The 16,474-nt window shown below is 37.4% G+C and overlaps 2 protein-coding genes across 2 annotated transcripts in view; both read left to right on the top strand.

The window, feature by feature from the left end:
- Positions 1–1,550: 1,550 nt before the first annotated feature.
- LOC101292036 (probable carboxylesterase 17-like) lies at positions 1,551–2,592 on the top strand. Its single transcript, XM_004304089.1, has one exon. It carries the CDS (start codon positions 1,551–1,553, stop codon positions 2,559–2,561), a length of 1,011 nt encoding a protein of 336 aa, XP_004304137.1. The 3' UTR covers positions 2,562–2,592.
- Positions 2,593–4,984: 2,392 nt separating this feature from the next.
- The window catches only part of LOC101306552 (HEAT repeat-containing protein 5B-like), a 21,665-nt gene continuing 10,175 nt past the window's right edge, over positions 4,985–16,474 (top strand). The window contains exons 1-26 of the mRNA XM_004305974.1: positions 4,985–5,155; positions 5,395–5,602; positions 5,971–6,077; positions 6,496–6,732; positions 6,843–6,932; positions 7,050–7,137; positions 7,227–7,291; positions 8,323–8,427; positions 8,944–9,033; positions 9,164–9,244; positions 9,465–9,533; positions 10,639–10,764; positions 11,366–11,469; positions 12,162–12,294; positions 12,444–12,550; positions 13,243–13,353; positions 13,556–13,723; positions 13,963–14,049; positions 14,245–14,338; positions 14,580–14,648; positions 14,728–14,850; positions 14,937–15,005; positions 15,090–15,194; positions 15,463–15,551; positions 15,982–16,138; positions 16,281–16,430. Coding sequence (XP_004306022.1) covers positions 4,985–5,155; positions 5,395–5,602; positions 5,971–6,077; positions 6,496–6,732; positions 6,843–6,932; positions 7,050–7,137; positions 7,227–7,291; positions 8,323–8,427; positions 8,944–9,033; positions 9,164–9,244; positions 9,465–9,533; positions 10,639–10,764; positions 11,366–11,469; positions 12,162–12,294; positions 12,444–12,550; positions 13,243–13,353; positions 13,556–13,723; positions 13,963–14,049; positions 14,245–14,338; positions 14,580–14,648; positions 14,728–14,850; positions 14,937–15,005; positions 15,090–15,194; positions 15,463–15,551; positions 15,982–16,138; positions 16,281–16,430 — 3,003 coding nt within the window. The remainder of the gene's footprint in view (positions 5,156–5,394; positions 5,603–5,970; positions 6,078–6,495; positions 6,733–6,842; positions 6,933–7,049; positions 7,138–7,226; positions 7,292–8,322; positions 8,428–8,943; positions 9,034–9,163; positions 9,245–9,464; positions 9,534–10,638; positions 10,765–11,365; positions 11,470–12,161; positions 12,295–12,443; positions 12,551–13,242; positions 13,354–13,555; positions 13,724–13,962; positions 14,050–14,244; positions 14,339–14,579; positions 14,649–14,727; positions 14,851–14,936; positions 15,006–15,089; positions 15,195–15,462; positions 15,552–15,981; positions 16,139–16,280; positions 16,431–16,474) is intronic.

Raw genomic sequence — 16,474 nt, 5'->3', positions numbered from 1 at the left:
TTTATCCATCACGTATTCACGTTCATGCATATGTAGGGGACTTGTTTTAAGCACAATGTATATGACTAGGTACGAACTCATTTGTCTGTATACATAAGATCCTTGATTCCTTATAGATTATGGATTCCCTGAGGGATCTTATTGTCTTAACTAAATCTTATCAGTTATGAATTTGGTCATAGTGTGGTATAAAATATTTTGAGTATAACCGTCCTAATTCTGCATTTTTAAGACAAGGCCTTTCAGAAAAGTTCTTCCAGTTCCTGAATGTGTAAATGCAGTGCAGAATTCATTTCATATTGGCTAAAAGTAAGGTATCTTTCCTAAACAGAAAGATAAAATTACCTATAGCGCATAGCTTCATGTATGAACACAGCATTATAGTTCTAATTGCTTATTAATGTTGTCGGCAGAAATGGCTTTTTCTTTTGCAGCACTTCAACCTTTGTGGAAGAATAATGACGTGCAGAAAGATATGGACGGAAGCCAAATATTCCGGGGCAAGTACAATATTTTCAGAGAACAAAATCTCATTTCCAGAATTTTCATGCACATGGTTGATTATTCCTTCCATTTTCGTGCTCTATTGGTCCTTTTTGTACAGGGTACAGTGATAAAATGTGTCCTAGTTTTGAGGCTGCAGATAGAAATTTTATGAGAAACAGATCATATAAAAAAGATGATGGAATAATAAGTTAAGCATGAAGAGTCAAAAAGCAACAGAGAAGATAACAAGATATTTGAAGAATAAAGTTGGCTGTCCATCTACATGATGCATGTCCTTTGAATTTTAAGAATATTCATTCCAAAACCAAAGCTTCAGGCAACTGTGCCTTTGCAAAACCGCATGCCGGAGAAGTTTTGATTCGACTATAGTATTATGAATTTATTAGATACTGCTTATATTTCTGGAAAATCAAAAAAAAAAAAAAGAGGAGTAAATGATAATGCTTCAATCTAATCAGCAAAAGAAAATGCCAAAGGAACATTTAGATTCTGGAGAGCATAAACCAGCAACCTGATAAGTTTCATCACCTGTTGTCCTGTTGACTTTCCAATTTCATTATCTTCTCATCACAATAAAACTCAATTATGTCAATTTCGCACGAGGGGATGACTGATTGATGGGATGTTCTGGCCAAGTTGTTTGTTTATGAGTTCATCTGGATAGGGACCAATCCATGGTTCTGCAAGTTGTGAGCATGGTGGTGTTTTCTCATGGTCCATGCATGTTAACCAAATTGGTCTATAGGATTAGCTAGTCATAAAATAACTGACTTTCAGTGAACAAATGTCAACTAAATAACTCACATCAGTCACATGAGAATCAGCAATGTCAGCATATGCTGAGTTCAGACTTCAGAGTAGTCCACTTGTCAGAAAAAGATGGAGGGAATGAAAAGCTTCCTTTGCCAATGAGCCAGAGCTGGCCTTTATGATCTTCTATATAAAGAGCTTCAAGGCAATCACATAATCATCCACACCACACCACACCACAAAGACCAAAACACTACTGCTATTCCTCACATTGCATGAGATTTAAGAGATCAATGGCAACCATTTCCTACGATGCGAGGCCTAATCTTCAAGCAACTACTAACCATAGTCATCAACATGGAGTTGTTGTTGAAGAAATTGAAGGCCTTATCAGAGTCCACAAAAATGGATACATAGAAAGGCCTTCACTCATCCCTAGTGTCCCTTGCACTACTGCAACAGCTAGAGATGTTGTCATTGACAAATTCTCCAACCTGTGGGCTCGTGTTTATGTTCCCAGCCATCCTGGGGCCAACAACCTCCCGGTGCTTGTTTACTTTCACGGTGGTGGATTCTGTGTTGGCTCTGCTGCTTGGAGCTGCTACCATGAGTTCCTCACCAACCTTGCTTGTAAAGCAAGTTGTGTCATTATCTCTGTGAATTATCGTTTAGCCCCTGAGAGCCGTCTCCCTGCTGCTTATGATGATGGTGTCAATGCTGTTATGTGGGTGAAACAACAAGCTCTAAGTGGCAGCACTGAGCAAAAATGGTGGTTAAGTAGGTGCAACTTCTCAAGCTTGTTCATAACTGGTGACAGTGCAGGGGCTAACATAGCCTACAATGTCACCACCCGGTTATCAAATGAACACTTACAGCCTCTGCGTCTCAAAGGTACTGTTTTGATCCAACCTTTCTTTGGAGGTGAAGCACGTACTTGGTCTGAAAAGTATGCAACTCAGCCACCACACTCTGCACTAACTCTATCAAATTCCGATGTGTATTGGCGACTGTCACTGCCGTTGGGGGCCAACCGAGACCATCCATGGTGCAATCCCTTAGCAAATGGTGTGGCCAAGTTGAGGGATTTGAGAATCCCTCGTATAATGGTGTGCATATCAGAGTTGGATATATTGAAGGATAGGAATTTGGAGCTGTGCAATGCTTTGACTAGCTTGGGGAAACAGGTGGAAACAGTAATGTACAAAGGGGTTGGTCATGCATTTCAAGTTCTGCATAACTCTCAGCTCTCTCGTCCCAGGACCCAGGAGTTAGTCTCTCACATCAAGGCTTTCATAAACCAGTGACCAGTAGCTACTAACTAGTGCCAAAGCATGGATTTCATTGAATAGTCTGTAATTACATGTAATATGCAGTTTACTTTTTATAAACTCTAAATTGAGAGTCAAGGTTTCATGTAACATATTTAATTGGTTTTAAAGAGTATAATTCAGTATGTATGCATGTGTATAAGTTATATTCAACGATTATCATCAAGTTGTATAATAGGACACATCAAGTGGACTCTTATTGACTCCATTGTTGCTAGAAGTTCAGAGGAAGTTGTAGCTATAGGTAGGGCTGGTATTGGTAGGTATACCAACTATATTTTGCAATACCATGTACCAACCAACTTAAAATTGGTAGGCAAAATCTTGTACCAAAACCAACCGTCAAAGTTGGTATACCAACTTAGTTGGTACGGTTGGTACTCGGTTGGAACGGTTGGTATTGGGCCTCTACCAAGTTTAAATCGAGGCCCAATAAACTGAAAGGCCCAGCTCATTTAAATCCTGTTTTTGGGCCTATACCAAACTTCTATCAATTATCAAACTATTCAAAATTCAAACACATTCAAAGTTTCACACATCATATAATTTCAAATGCATAAACAAGCAAGATCAAAAGTTCAAAAGTTCAAATGCAACAAGTCAACAACGTCCAAAGTCTTATACAGAAAATTAAACAACACATATCCAATGAAAACATAAAAATCCAGATTAGCAGGGAAAGAGTGATGCTGTGAGACCGGGAGAGTGCTAGATTGCTAAACACCAGTCTGAACAGAGGTGTTACTAGGTGTGTTTCTTGTTGCCTCAAAGCCTTGGACAAAAGTATTCTCTGCAAACACAACAACAAAATATATATATATACACAGGAATTATGATTATATAACACAACAACACAATACACAAGAATTATGATTAATTGATTATACAATTATGATGATCTCAACTCTCAAAATCATATAAATGTCATGTTTCAGATCAATAATCAGTCGTTTGATATAGATCCACAGTGGTGCTGCGAAGCAGAGAGATGAGGCGAGAGAGGCGAGCGTGAGAGGTGAGTTACTGAGAATAGATCCACAGTCCACAGAGATCAACGGCTTAGATTAATAGGTTTAATTATTTTTATTTTTTTAATATAACTCGGTTGGTACATGGTATACTGTATTTTGGGAAAATCTGTACCATGTACCAACCGACTTCTAAAATTTGGTACGGTAGTACTGTACCGAAAACTCGGTTACCAACTACTTGGCATACCAATCTGTTTGGTACGGTTGGTACATGGTTGGTTGGTATCGCCAGGGTCCAAATTGCCACCCCTAGCTATAGGGTCAAGAACACTTGTGGTTATAAGTTCGGAACCATGATTGAGTTGGTAAAAATCTAGGCGTGGAACATTCATATTTAGGTTCAGATCTTGCTCAATCTATTATTAATAGTCATAGGGAGGAAGCGCTCTAACATGATCTCCCGGCACGAATAAAGAAACTTAGAAAGTTTTTGAGAAAATCGAGATTCCGAGTTTTTGAAACAACAAGAAACTTTTGATATGTATAACCTTAACCTTGTTCTTGATGTCCCATCTTATGTTGGAAGGAGACTCAAACTTGACATCTTTAACTCGTATTAATGTAATTTTTTTGTTTTTGTGCTCGGATCAAATATGAATTTGATCGAAAAATATACTACATCATGTAGTACTAAATAGTGACCTAATCAAATCTAACCATAGACCAAAGACTCAAAGACTTAGTTATGTTCACCTGGTTAGTTACTGACCAAGTGATTCATAGTCAATCATCATTAAATCTACATCTAAGGGTTAAGAATAAACTTTACTTAAAAATAATTCTCTTCACCATTAGATTCGCATCCAAAGGTGAAATGACCATGAATGAGATGAACAGTAACTGACTAGACCAACTGAGAAAAGTACAACACTTCACAAAAAGACTGAAAGACTAACTCGTTGATCGTGTCACTAACAACATATAACACCAATTGTTGTATACACAGCTTGCAAGTACATGATCTAATCTTAACAATTCATACATGTATTGTGTCACTAACAAGTAACAACATATAATATATGTACGTACATATATTTACACACCTCAGAGGCTCAGAAATTGTCACTCGTAATACACCGTATAACCTGCTTTATACGGTGTATTGGTTATACAGTGTACTACGATTGATTCCCTGACCGTATAATCCGCTTTGTAAAGGAGGCGGGTATGATTCCCTGACCCGACCCGGCTCTTTATTCTCCTCCATCGTGTTCTGCATCTCAAATTTCTCAATTCATCTTGGCTCGAACGAACTGTCTTCCTCCGTTACTAGCTTTACGTAATACCAAATGCTTCAGATCAAATCCCAACCTCCTCCTCCTATTTGACCTCTTTGCAATCTTCTTCTTCAGTCCTTTGATCACTCTAATGGCGAAGAAGAACGACCTCAAGGATAACCTCCTCCCGCTCTCTCAGTTCGGCGTCTTGGTCGCGCAATTGGAGTCCATAGTCGCCTCCGCCTCCCAGAAGCCACCGGAGCCTCTCCTCTGCTTCGATCTCCTCTCCGATCTCATCTCCGCCATCTCCGAAGAGCCCAAGGTCTCTCTCTCTCACTCTCTCTATCTCTCATTTTCACTCTTCTCACACTCCTACTCTGATTCATACTGCTTTCTAGTTCATCTCAGCTAGGTCCGGAAATGTAGGTCTTGAATTGTTAGCTTCCTCACAGTACTATTGAGATTGAACTATTCGTTTGATAATTGAATTGAACTTCTGTTTGCTTTGCTGTGGAGAATTGAATTTGATTTTATGTTATTTGTGGAAATGGTGAATTGCAGGAGTCGATTTTGTTGTGGCAGAGGAAATGCGAGGACGCGCTTTATTCGCTGCTGGTTCTCGGAGCTCGGCGGCCGGTGCGGCATTTGGCTTCAGTGGCAATGGCGAGGGTTATATCCAAGGGAGATAGCATTTCGATATACTCCAGAGCCAGCAGTCTGCAAGGGTTTCTCTCTGATGGGAAGAAGTCCGACCCGCAGAAAGTAGCTGGTTAGTTGAATTCAAAGGAGCTGATTCTGCATTTTCTCTTTCAAAGGAGCTGATTCTGAATTAGAAAGTAGCTGGTTTAGATTTTCGGCACCATTGGTGATATAGTCATTTTTGTTGTCTTCATGGTGTTTGTGGTGATCCTCTTTGTCAGACTATTCATACTGTCATATACTGGCGGTTACGTTAGTTTGCTGAGTACTGAACTTGGTAGTTGCCGACCTTTACTGTAGTGCTTGATATAGTAACTTGGGCACACCATTGTTACTTGAAGAGTTTAAGATGAAGAAATATTTTTGCTTTATGCTCGATTAGGCTTTTCAAATTTTTAATATATTTTTTTAATTCCTGTCTCGAATACAATTCTGTAGGGGCTGCTCAATGCTTAGGAGAATTATACCGGTATTTTGGTAGGCGAATCACTTCGGGTTTACGTGAAACGACTATGATTGCCACAAAGCTCTTCAAGTTTAATGAGGTACTTCCATCACATCTGCAACTCTTTTGTATAGTGGGTTGGTGTTGTCTTTCTATTATTTACTTCGTTCCACTGGAGTAAAATTATCAATAAGAAATAAATGGGAGAGTAAAGTGTATTTTTCATCTACTGCATCAGTTGAAAACTATGGCATTGGAATTGTGTTATGTCCCGCTGATTTTCATTATTATGATTAATATTATTTTACTTATTCTACAACTAGTAGAGGACCTAACATCTTTGGATAAATAGTTGGAGATCCTAGTTAAAATTTGCTTCTTGTACAAAATGGTCATTAAACTATATCCAGATCCAAGTATATTGTTAGCTGATGGCTGTCCTTTCTGTTTTTTGTTTGTGTTGTTTCTTGTCCTTGTTTGTTGCGTTACACCTCTGATTCCAACTGTATGTAACTTAGGAATTTGTGAGACAAGAGGCTCTGCATATGCTTCAAAATGCTTTGGAAGGGTCTGGTGGTAGTGCTGCTGCTTCAGCATATACCGAGGCATTTCGTCTCATCATGCGGTTTGCTGTTGGTGATAAATCATTTCTTGTCAGAATCGCTGCTGCAAGATGTTTGAAGGCATTTGCTATTATTGGAGGACCGGGTTTAGGGGTGGGAGAACTTGACAATTCAGCTTCCTTCTGTGTCAAGGTAGATGTGTTTCTTTGCAAGTTTTCCATGTTGGACTTTTGCCATTGTATTTTCTATCCTTCGCAGATGTTATAGTTCTCTAGTTATTCATTTGTCCCTGCTTATAGTAGGCCCTTGAGGATCCTGTTTCATCTGTCCGTGATGCATTTGCTGAAGCATTGGGTTCACTGCTTGCTCTTGGAATGAATCCTGATGCACAGGTTTGTCTATGTACCTGTGGCCTTTTTTCTTCATGTCTTAGACTTGTCATCTACTTTGTCAAAGTTCCGACTGCGATTTGTTTCAAACTAGATCTCAAAGTTTATATCTCTCCCTAGGTTCAACCAAGAGGGAAGGGACCTTTTCCTCCAGCAAAGAAACTAGAAGGTGGTTTGCAAAGGCATTTAGCGTTGCCTTTCACAAAAGGTATTTATGTGTTCCTCATGTTGGTTCATATGAATGATGTTTATGATTCAGAGGTGCATAACTACTTTCACACTTGTTACAATCTGCAGCAAGTGGTGCTCGGTCAAAGGATGTGCAAGTTGGCATAACATTGTCTTGGGTGTTCTTCTTACAGGTAGAATGTTATTACCTCCGTGAGCTATTTGCTATCCATCTCATATTGAGAATGTCTAGTACCATTTAATAATTCATAGAAGTCGTGCCATGTTTGAATCCTCTTGTGCATAGGAGGCATGCACACTAACTGAGTACCTTGAAAGCTGCCCAAATCAAACTTAGCCCCTATGAAGCACATATGTGGAATTGCTTTGTGGTACAATTGATGAATTAGACGTCTTTGTTAAGGTCATCGGTTGTTGAATAGGCTACCTGATAACATAACTCTAATCAGGTAGATTAGGGTCACACTTAACCCTATTAAAATAACACATTGTTTTAATTATCTGTATGATAATATAACAAAATGTATTATCTTTTGAGCCTACGAAGTAGATAAGATAGATTACCAACCATGGCCTCGGAGACAGTTTGTTGATGGAATTAATTTCCTGATTAGGGTCCTACTTAACCCCTAGTAAGATAATGCATTATCTTAATTATCTGAATGCTTATATACTTTATTGTCTTTTAAGCCTACAAACTAAATAAATTACCAACCATGCCCTGCGGACGATTGTTGATAGAATTAATTTTCTTTTTTCCACCTTTTATTTGTAACTGCAGAACGACAAACGAACAAGTGTAACAAGTCTCACAATGGTAGAAAGTGAAACAGTTACCTTTGCCAATCCATTTGGAGAAATCTGCCATTAACGAAATGAGGGCTGTGCTTTTAGCATGCCTCCTAAGAGGGCTAATAATGAATAGATCTTGTAGGATTCCCAAGAAATCGAACTAACAAATGTGTGGCCAAAATTTAAAGGTAGTACTTTCGGGCCGACAGCCAAGCTGAGTGCTGAGCCAACCAATACCTGAACCAGAAGTTGTGTTGGCTCAGGTAGAATGGTCCTTTTGATTTCATTGGGTTGAGAATTATTTCAACCTGACCTTCCAGTCTGGACCATCACAGACATACTGTGGTGTGTATGTGGTTATTTCATTCTTACTTCACAGTTGCTTATTTGTCCTTTGAAATTGTTAATGCAGGCAATTCGTTTGAAGTACTTGCATCCAGACAGTGAGCTTCAAAACTATGTAATTCAGGTTATGGACATGCTTCGTGCCGATACTTCTGTTGATGCGTACACTCTGGTATTCTTCAAACAAACTCTCGGGCTTTTATCTCTTTAATTTGATGCAATTTTCTTGTACCTCACCCTTCAACATTTATATGGTACAAAAGAATTCATCATAGTTGCTCAAAACAACCTTAGCCTAGGGATTAATATTTTTGTGCGAAATTTTAAAATTACTGGTCGCTTTAAAATTCGAAAGAGTACTATTATATATTGGCTTTAGTAAATCAGAGAAGTAAGTACTGGTGGTGCCTTCTAGACATTACTGTAAGTTGAAGGAATGAAACAATTCATATTCTAATTTTTTTTCTCTTAATATGCAGAATATGGATATAGTATTACAATTTTGATGCATTTGAATATAACTCTATAAACATGAACTATTTTGTTAAAATGTTCAAGTTTTATATTCGGAATTACCTAAAAACTATAATGACTTCATGGGCTGCTCATATTTTCAAGAAACTCCATGTTATTAAATATAGAGCTACTGACTGTTTATCTCTCTTTCTGTTTTTTTTTCTTACTTAAGGCTTGTGTTCTCTACATCCTTCGTGTTGGTGTTACGGATCAGATGACAGAGCCTACTCAGAGGAGTTTTTTGGTTTTCCTTGGACAGCAGGTATGCTAAAATGATTTGGTTTTGTTTTTCATTGTCATAGAGGTTTTTCCTTTCAAATAATTTTTCTGTTGCCTGCATACACTTCTAAGCTCTGTCTGTTTCAAAGTGAAAATTTTAATGAAAATTGCAGCTTATGTCTCCTGATGCCAGTCCTTCCATGATAATTTCTGGTCTACGTACGGTCTCATATACCCTAAAAACTCTGGGAGAGGTAAGTGTGACTTTAGATATACATTTGAATTCCATTTTTAATTTTTGCTAACATTCATGACTTGAGGAATTTTTCTGTTAAATTATGCCATGGCTTAAATTTTCATTGATGTATTGAACATTTATGTTGCAGACTGAAAATATAATTTAAAAAAAAAGTGTTGTGCAGTTGTTTCTCTTAAAAACGTTACACTGCATTTGTGGCTTCCATCTGTTTGCAGGTTCCAGTTGAGTTCAAGGAAGTACTTGACAACACCGTTGTTGCAGCAGTATCTCATTCTTCTCAACTTGTAAGCTCAAGATCTAGCATTTGAAGTGTGAACATCTTTGAATAGAATACGTGTTCTTATTATCTCCATAACGGTCATAGACTTGTTTAAATATCACTTATTATCACCACTTTCTAGGCATTGTTGTGTTTTAACTTATAGTGTTCCTCGGTTATGTTGGGAGAACTTCTGATTATAATGGTTTTGTCAACTGGTCTGGGTGTTGGACTAGAGTATTACTTTAGGTAGCATGTTGGTAGAGGTGGTTGAGAAAAGGCAAATGGGTCAAGACATCATAAACTTCCTCTACATGGATAAGGGAAATAATTATACCTTAGTCTTCTTAGATACCTTGTGTTTAGGGTTTTACCTGGCCACATTTCTTTTTGCTTAAGCCATGAAATCTGACCAACCTTTTGGTAAAAGCTCACGAAATACTGGATATATTTCAATTCTAATTATTTTCCCGCACTGATACTTGGACTTTAAGTTGGTTGCTTTTCATTTCTTAATTCACAATTTCATTTTCTTTCTTGATATCTCAAGGTCTGGTTGGGTCATGTTTTGCTCTCTGTCCTCTCCTACTGTTAAGTGATTGAAAGTAAACTATTTCCGTTTTGAAGTGTGTTGTTATTGATCCGTAAACACAATTTGGGTGACAAAACAGGATTGTCATTATTTCAAGTGTTATTATGATTATGTCATACGACTATACATGTTTATATATATTTTTTCTGAAAAATTATATCAGAAAGATGAAAGTATCCTGTGAAAAAAGGTTTATATTGTATAGAAGAGGTTTTTTTATAAAAATTGTCCATATGAATCCCTGTTCTATATTTGAATCGGAGTATAGCATATTGAGGTTCAGCGTTTCTCAGCACAAAGATTATTTGTATAATAGAGCATGCGAGTTTGATTTCCAAATTTTCTCAGACATGTATTGTGAATCGGCATAGTTAATTATCTTATTTCTCTCATTTCTTTTCACAAGCTGCATTAGCCTAAGGTTAAAGTTAAAATGTCATCCAAATGATAATTGTTCCAATTTGCATGTTTTGTTACTTTTTATTTGTATATTCATTTCTTTTCATGTGATAAATTCTAACTGAGAATCATTGGTCAGGTACGAATTGAGGCTGCTTTGACATTGCGTGCACTGGCTGAGGTTGATCCCACCTGTGTCGGTGGTTTAATTTCATATGGGGTGACCATGTTGAATGCTTTGAGAGAAAATATAGCATTTGAAAAGGTGATACATTTGAGTTCACTTATGGCTGAATGCCAACTTCCTTTGTTTTTAAATTTATTCTGAGCATGACTGGCATTTCTTCCACTCCTCCTGTTACAATATAAATGATGTAAAACAGATGTCACTTAAATACTATGTGAACATTGCAACTACCACAAACATACTAACAACAAGAATATATGGAACTGCCTCCAATCCACATTTTAAATTTGTTTAAACCGAGTTCCCCTATCATATAAGAACCCAACTGCTCCTACTTAACTTATGTGGTTTCCATGTTAAATTAGCAGTCTGTTGAGTGAGTTGGGATGGTGGTATCTTTACTACTTTATGCTTCCACATATAGTCTACCTAGTAAACTAGAGCGCCACCATGTTTTCTTGGTCCTTGATTAGGTGTTCAACTTGATGCTGTTTCTATCAAGTAAGAACATAACACAGTTTGAAGTGAACTGATTGCTTGCATCAGTGGGATAATGGAGATTTTTTATTTTATTTTATTTTTCCCAGATTGTATTAATGGATTGTTAGCATTCTGTGGAATGCTTTCTATTTTAGTATAGTTCCAATTAAGTGACACTGCTCTTTTACATGTTTCTCAGGGAAGCACTTTGCAATTAGACCTCGATTCTTTGCATGGGCAAGCTACTGTATTAGCAACTCTGGTGTCCATCTCCCCAAAGTTACCTCTTGGTTATCCCGCTAGGTAACCGGATCATCTCATTCATCATAGATGCAATATAAACTAATCTTCTATGAAAGAAGATACTTTGGGACATACTGGTCATTGTTGGGCTGGTGGTTTACTGTAATACCAACCTCATTTTACCCAAGGAATAAAGCAGATATGGTGGGTTTTTTTTTTTAATAGTTGGTCGCCTTATAATAGTGTCAGATCATTCCTCAAAATCATAAGGTTTTGGAGTGGGTGGTTATCTGACATGGTATCAAAACCTAGTTGCAGGATGTCCTGGATCAAGATCCTCCAGTTCCCAATTCCTCTCTTCTTCTCTGTCCGATATTTTGTGTTGTATGGGTCCCCACGTTAATGTTAGATATGCATCTGAGGGAGGTTGTTAGCTTGATATACAATGTTGTCCAGTCCCTTGAAGTTTGATCTTTTGGGACAAGTCATTGTCTAACAGTTTCCCCCCTTTTTTCTTTCTTTTCCTGGGGGTTTACATCACATGGTTTCTGTGAGCATTTTAATTCTTAGCGTCTGTTTTCCTTATCTATTAATGTGATATATACTGCCTGGGATGCTTTCTGAGCCTTTCAATGCCAGTGCTTTGGAAGTGGATGATACTCGTGTTGATAGGTCATTTTTACATTTCACTTTTTCTCTAGCACTGAGCATGAACTACTGGTTTCTGAGCTCCTAGTTATTTACTGTTTCAGGTTGCCCAAATCAATTCTTGAAGTTTCAAAGAAAATGCTGGCTGAATCTAGTCGGAATCCTTTGGCTGCTACAATTGAAAAAGAAGCTGGGTGGTTACTTTTGTCATCTCTATTAGCATCTATGCCGAAGGAGGTAAGGGATCATCTTTGATATCATAGTTTTCTTTACCACACAACATTCAGTCCCATCACCTAAATACTAATAAAAGTCATTCATAGAACCATATATTCTACAGTTTAACAGATACTATTTGTAAGTTAAGGTGTTCTTCATACTTGCAGGAGCTTGAAGACCAGGTTTTTGATATTCTTTCCTTGTGGGTGTCCCTTTTTACTGGAAATCCACAAAATGAAACCAACCAAACTGGGGATTTGATATCTAGGATTCGGTAAGTCAGATTGTACTGTTCAATTATATTCACCTAAGAAAAATTTCGTTATCCAATTTGCCTAAAACTTTAAATAATCTATAATTCTCGGATATTTGTTCACTTTCAACTTTCCCTGCTTCTGCCTTTGGAACTTGAGTCTTTCAATGTGTTAATGTGTTGTTAAGTATCAAGGCAAGAAAGCCGCATGACAACAATCAAATTATAGTGCCTTAATACTTGCTCACTTTCAACTTTCCCTGCATCTCTAAATAATCATTTTTGTTGTCAATTGATTGTTCTGAAATGCACTAAATATTATGTCTGGAATTTCTTAGTAATCTGTTTTAGTTAGAGCTCTGTTTTATTTTCTGAAGATATGTATATCTCAGTTGAACACAATTGATAGTTCTTTATACTTCACATTTTGATTTTGTCTTATAAACCATTGATGTAAGTATGGCATATGACCCTGCACTAGCCATCTGCCACTGATCAAATGTAAATCTTGGTCTGTTTGGCTATTGGTCTTTCCCATTGTTTTCTAATTCCATTCTGTTAGTGGCTGCCTCGAAAGTCTGTTGTGATAAATTGTTTGTCCAAGCTTATTTTTGTAAGATATACTATTAGAAGTGCAAAAATGCATACAAAGTTTTTTTTTCTTTTTTTCTGATTGATTATATATCTTGACTTTCAACTTTTTCCTTTTGTAGTATGTGGTCTGCTGCCATTGATGCACTTACATCATTTTTAAGATGCTTTCTTTCCCATGATGCTAAGAATAATCGGATTTTGCTTCAACCTGTGCTTGTATACCTAAGTAGGTACGCTCCCTTTGCAATTCCCTGTTGTCAGTATTTTATTCTCCTAATTCGTTCAATTAAAGGCTGGCTCTAGATGGTGGATATTTTGCTAATTGATAGATTAGACACATTGAATATGCTTCAGTTTGGGGGTTTGAGCGTGAAGCTGGGATACTTTTGCATACGTTTTAAACATTTTTTTCTCAAATATAATGGAATGCAGGGCTTTATCCTATATTTCACTGATAGCAGCCAAGGAACTGCCAAACGTGAAGCCTGCTCTGAATATATTTATCATTCGGACACTAATAGCTTATCAGTCTCTACCTGATCCAATGGCATATAAGAATGAACACCCCCAGATTATTCTAATTTGTACAAGTCCATTCAGGTAATCATTAATTACCTAGTTTATTCCTGCATTACTTGGCATTTGTTTTTTTATTTTATTTTTTCATTTTGTGGTAAAGAATCAGGACATATCATTCCTCCTTAATATATATATATATATATATTAATCTGTGTGTGTGTTATATGTTCATACACACGTAAAATCTATATTTTGAAATTGCTTTTTCTAGTATCTGTCTACCTGACCTCGATGCTTGTTTCTACTTGTTGTATATGAAGAGAGGCTTTTGGATGTGAAGAAAGTTCATGCTTGAGGTTTCTGTTAGACAAGAGAGATGCTTGGTTAGGTCCCTGGATTCCTGGAAGGTGCTCTACAGTTGTTCTTCTAAAACTATTAATGAATGTTTTAATTTCATTTGGTCAAAGTTTGCTGGATAATGCCTGGTACTAATAGACATGGCATCATGTGCTTTTAAACATGCTTGCAGTACTCTCTTTTCATTTTTCTTTTCATCTTTTGATTCAGGAGGTAATTGTTTTTTGTTAATTGTGTTTACTCAGGGATTGGTTTGAAGATGAACTTCGTGCTTTTCAAGGTGGAAAAGACGGACTTATGCCCTGTGTCTGGGAGAACGAAGTTTCTAGCTTTCCTCAGGTAACGGTTATTTCTTTCTGGTTGATGATTTGCTTACTTTCTCAACAGGTTTATTTCCTTGTTAGCTTCTTTTAATATAATGAAGCTTGTCAAGTCTACCCCTGCACGCCAATGTATGCGATGAAAGACATGTTTCTGGAAATACTGATATTACTTCCTGAAGTATTTCTAATTTTCTTCTTAGTTTTCATTTTTTGTTTCACTTAAGTTCATAAGCTAAGAAATAAAATTGACCTTGAAGCCGGAACCAGTAAACAAGACATTGGTGAACCAGATGCTCCTCTGCTTTGGAGTCATGTTTGCGTCTCAGGTAGGGAAATGTGGCATATTGACATTGGCTTGTGATGACTGGTTAAATGTTTATTAACATCAGTTGGAATTTATCCCAGGATAGTGGTGGGATGCTGTCACTTCTTGGAATGATTGAGCAATCTTTGAAAGCTGGAAGAAAGCAACCATGGCATGCAGCTAGTATAACCAATATATGTGTGGGGTTACTTTCAGGATTCAAGGTGCTTGTTTTTCCTCTCTGATATACTTATACAGTATTGTGGTTTGCTGGATCTGACCTCAATTGATGTTTAATTGCTTTCTTCAGGCTTTGCTTTCCTTGCGTTCCCAGCCATTAGCACTTGATATACTAAATTCAGCACAGGCTATATTTCAGGTGCTTAATGGGCATAATATACCTTGGGTATGCTTTGGTCAGAGGTTGATGCTGTCTTACTGACATTTGTAATTTTATTAACAGAGTATTCTAGCAGAGGGTGACATCTGTCCATCACAACGTAGGGCTGCATCAGAATGTTTAGGCCTTTTAGCTCGTCTTGGAAATGATATCTTTACAGCAAGAATGGTCAGTTGAACATTCTAATTCAAAATGCACCTCTGAATCTCTGATTTCAATTCTTTTACTTGACTTAAAAAGTGGTCCCTACTTGTCTTGATGAGTTAAAAGCTGCTTTCTCTTTCACTATTTTCATTTATAATTTGCATGCTGTTGCTGAGTGTGATAAATATTTTGAAATATTTTCAGTTTTCATCTATTCTCTGTCTAACTCTCTCTCTCCTCCTCATCTCCTCTCGCCCCCCTCCTCTGATTCATTGTTTCCGGTGACAAACAGACTAGATCACTGCTTAGTGACCTAACTGGAGCTACAGATTCAAACTATGCAGGATCTATTGCTTTTGCTCTGGGCTGCATTCATTGCAGGTGAGAGCCTTGGAAGTAAATTTTAGTTTTTCTGATTTTGGTCTTAGCTGCATTCAGTTCTTGTACAAGTGAAGTTTAATTGCTTTTGCTCTTGGCTGCATTTCACTGTAGGTTAAGTTGAGTTTTCTCCTAATTTTAATGGTCCTGAATAGCTGCTTTTGGTATAGTTTTTTCATAGATAGTTATTTACAGCTGTGAAAGTTGATGCTTGCAAGTTGCAAGTAAGAGCCAAGTTTGTCATGGAAACCACTAATATAGATTAGGAATTTTAGGTGTTAAGAGGACAGAAGCAGGTGCTTTCAATTGGTATCACAAGGAGCATCTTACTTGAACACTACTGACTTGATAGACTAACTTGTCATATGGTTTAGCTATATTTTAATCTAGAAACTCGACCTTTTCTCACTGTCCTTACGTACTTTGCCTGCAGTGCAGGAGGCATGGCACTGTCAACATTAGTGCCTTCAACTGTGAGCTCAATATCTTTGCTTGCTAAAAGTTCAATAGCTGGTTTACAGATCTGGTCTTTACACGGACTCCTGTTAACTATAGAAGCTGCTGGCTTGTCCTATGTATCTCAAGTTCAGGTAAATTTTGGGTTTTGATGGCTGTCAGATTTTCTTGCTATAGCAGACTGTCAATACAATTGTATCTCTTATGGTTCTTGTGCGATAGAACTATTAGTTTGTAGTTGACTTGATGTTCTATTTTCACATTTCTTCTTTGCAGGCAACACTTGGCCTTGCTTTGGACATTCTTTTGTCTGAAGAGAACGGTTGGGTTGTACTCCAGCAAGGAGTTGGCCGTCTTATAAATGCTATTGTAGCTGTTCTTGGTCCTGAACTTTCCCCTGGAAGTATTTTCTTTTCACGTTGCAAGGTAATATATATATATATATATATATAGAGAGAGAGAGAGAGAGA

The sequence above is a fragment of the Fragaria vesca genome, linkage group LG6, assembly GCF_000184155.1.
Source record: "Fragaria vesca subsp. vesca linkage group LG6, FraVesHawaii_1.0, whole genome shotgun sequence".
Classification (NCBI taxonomy): domain Eukaryota; kingdom Viridiplantae; phylum Streptophyta; class Magnoliopsida; order Rosales; family Rosaceae; genus Fragaria; species Fragaria vesca.
This window is presented reverse-complemented; position numbering and strand designations above follow the sequence as displayed.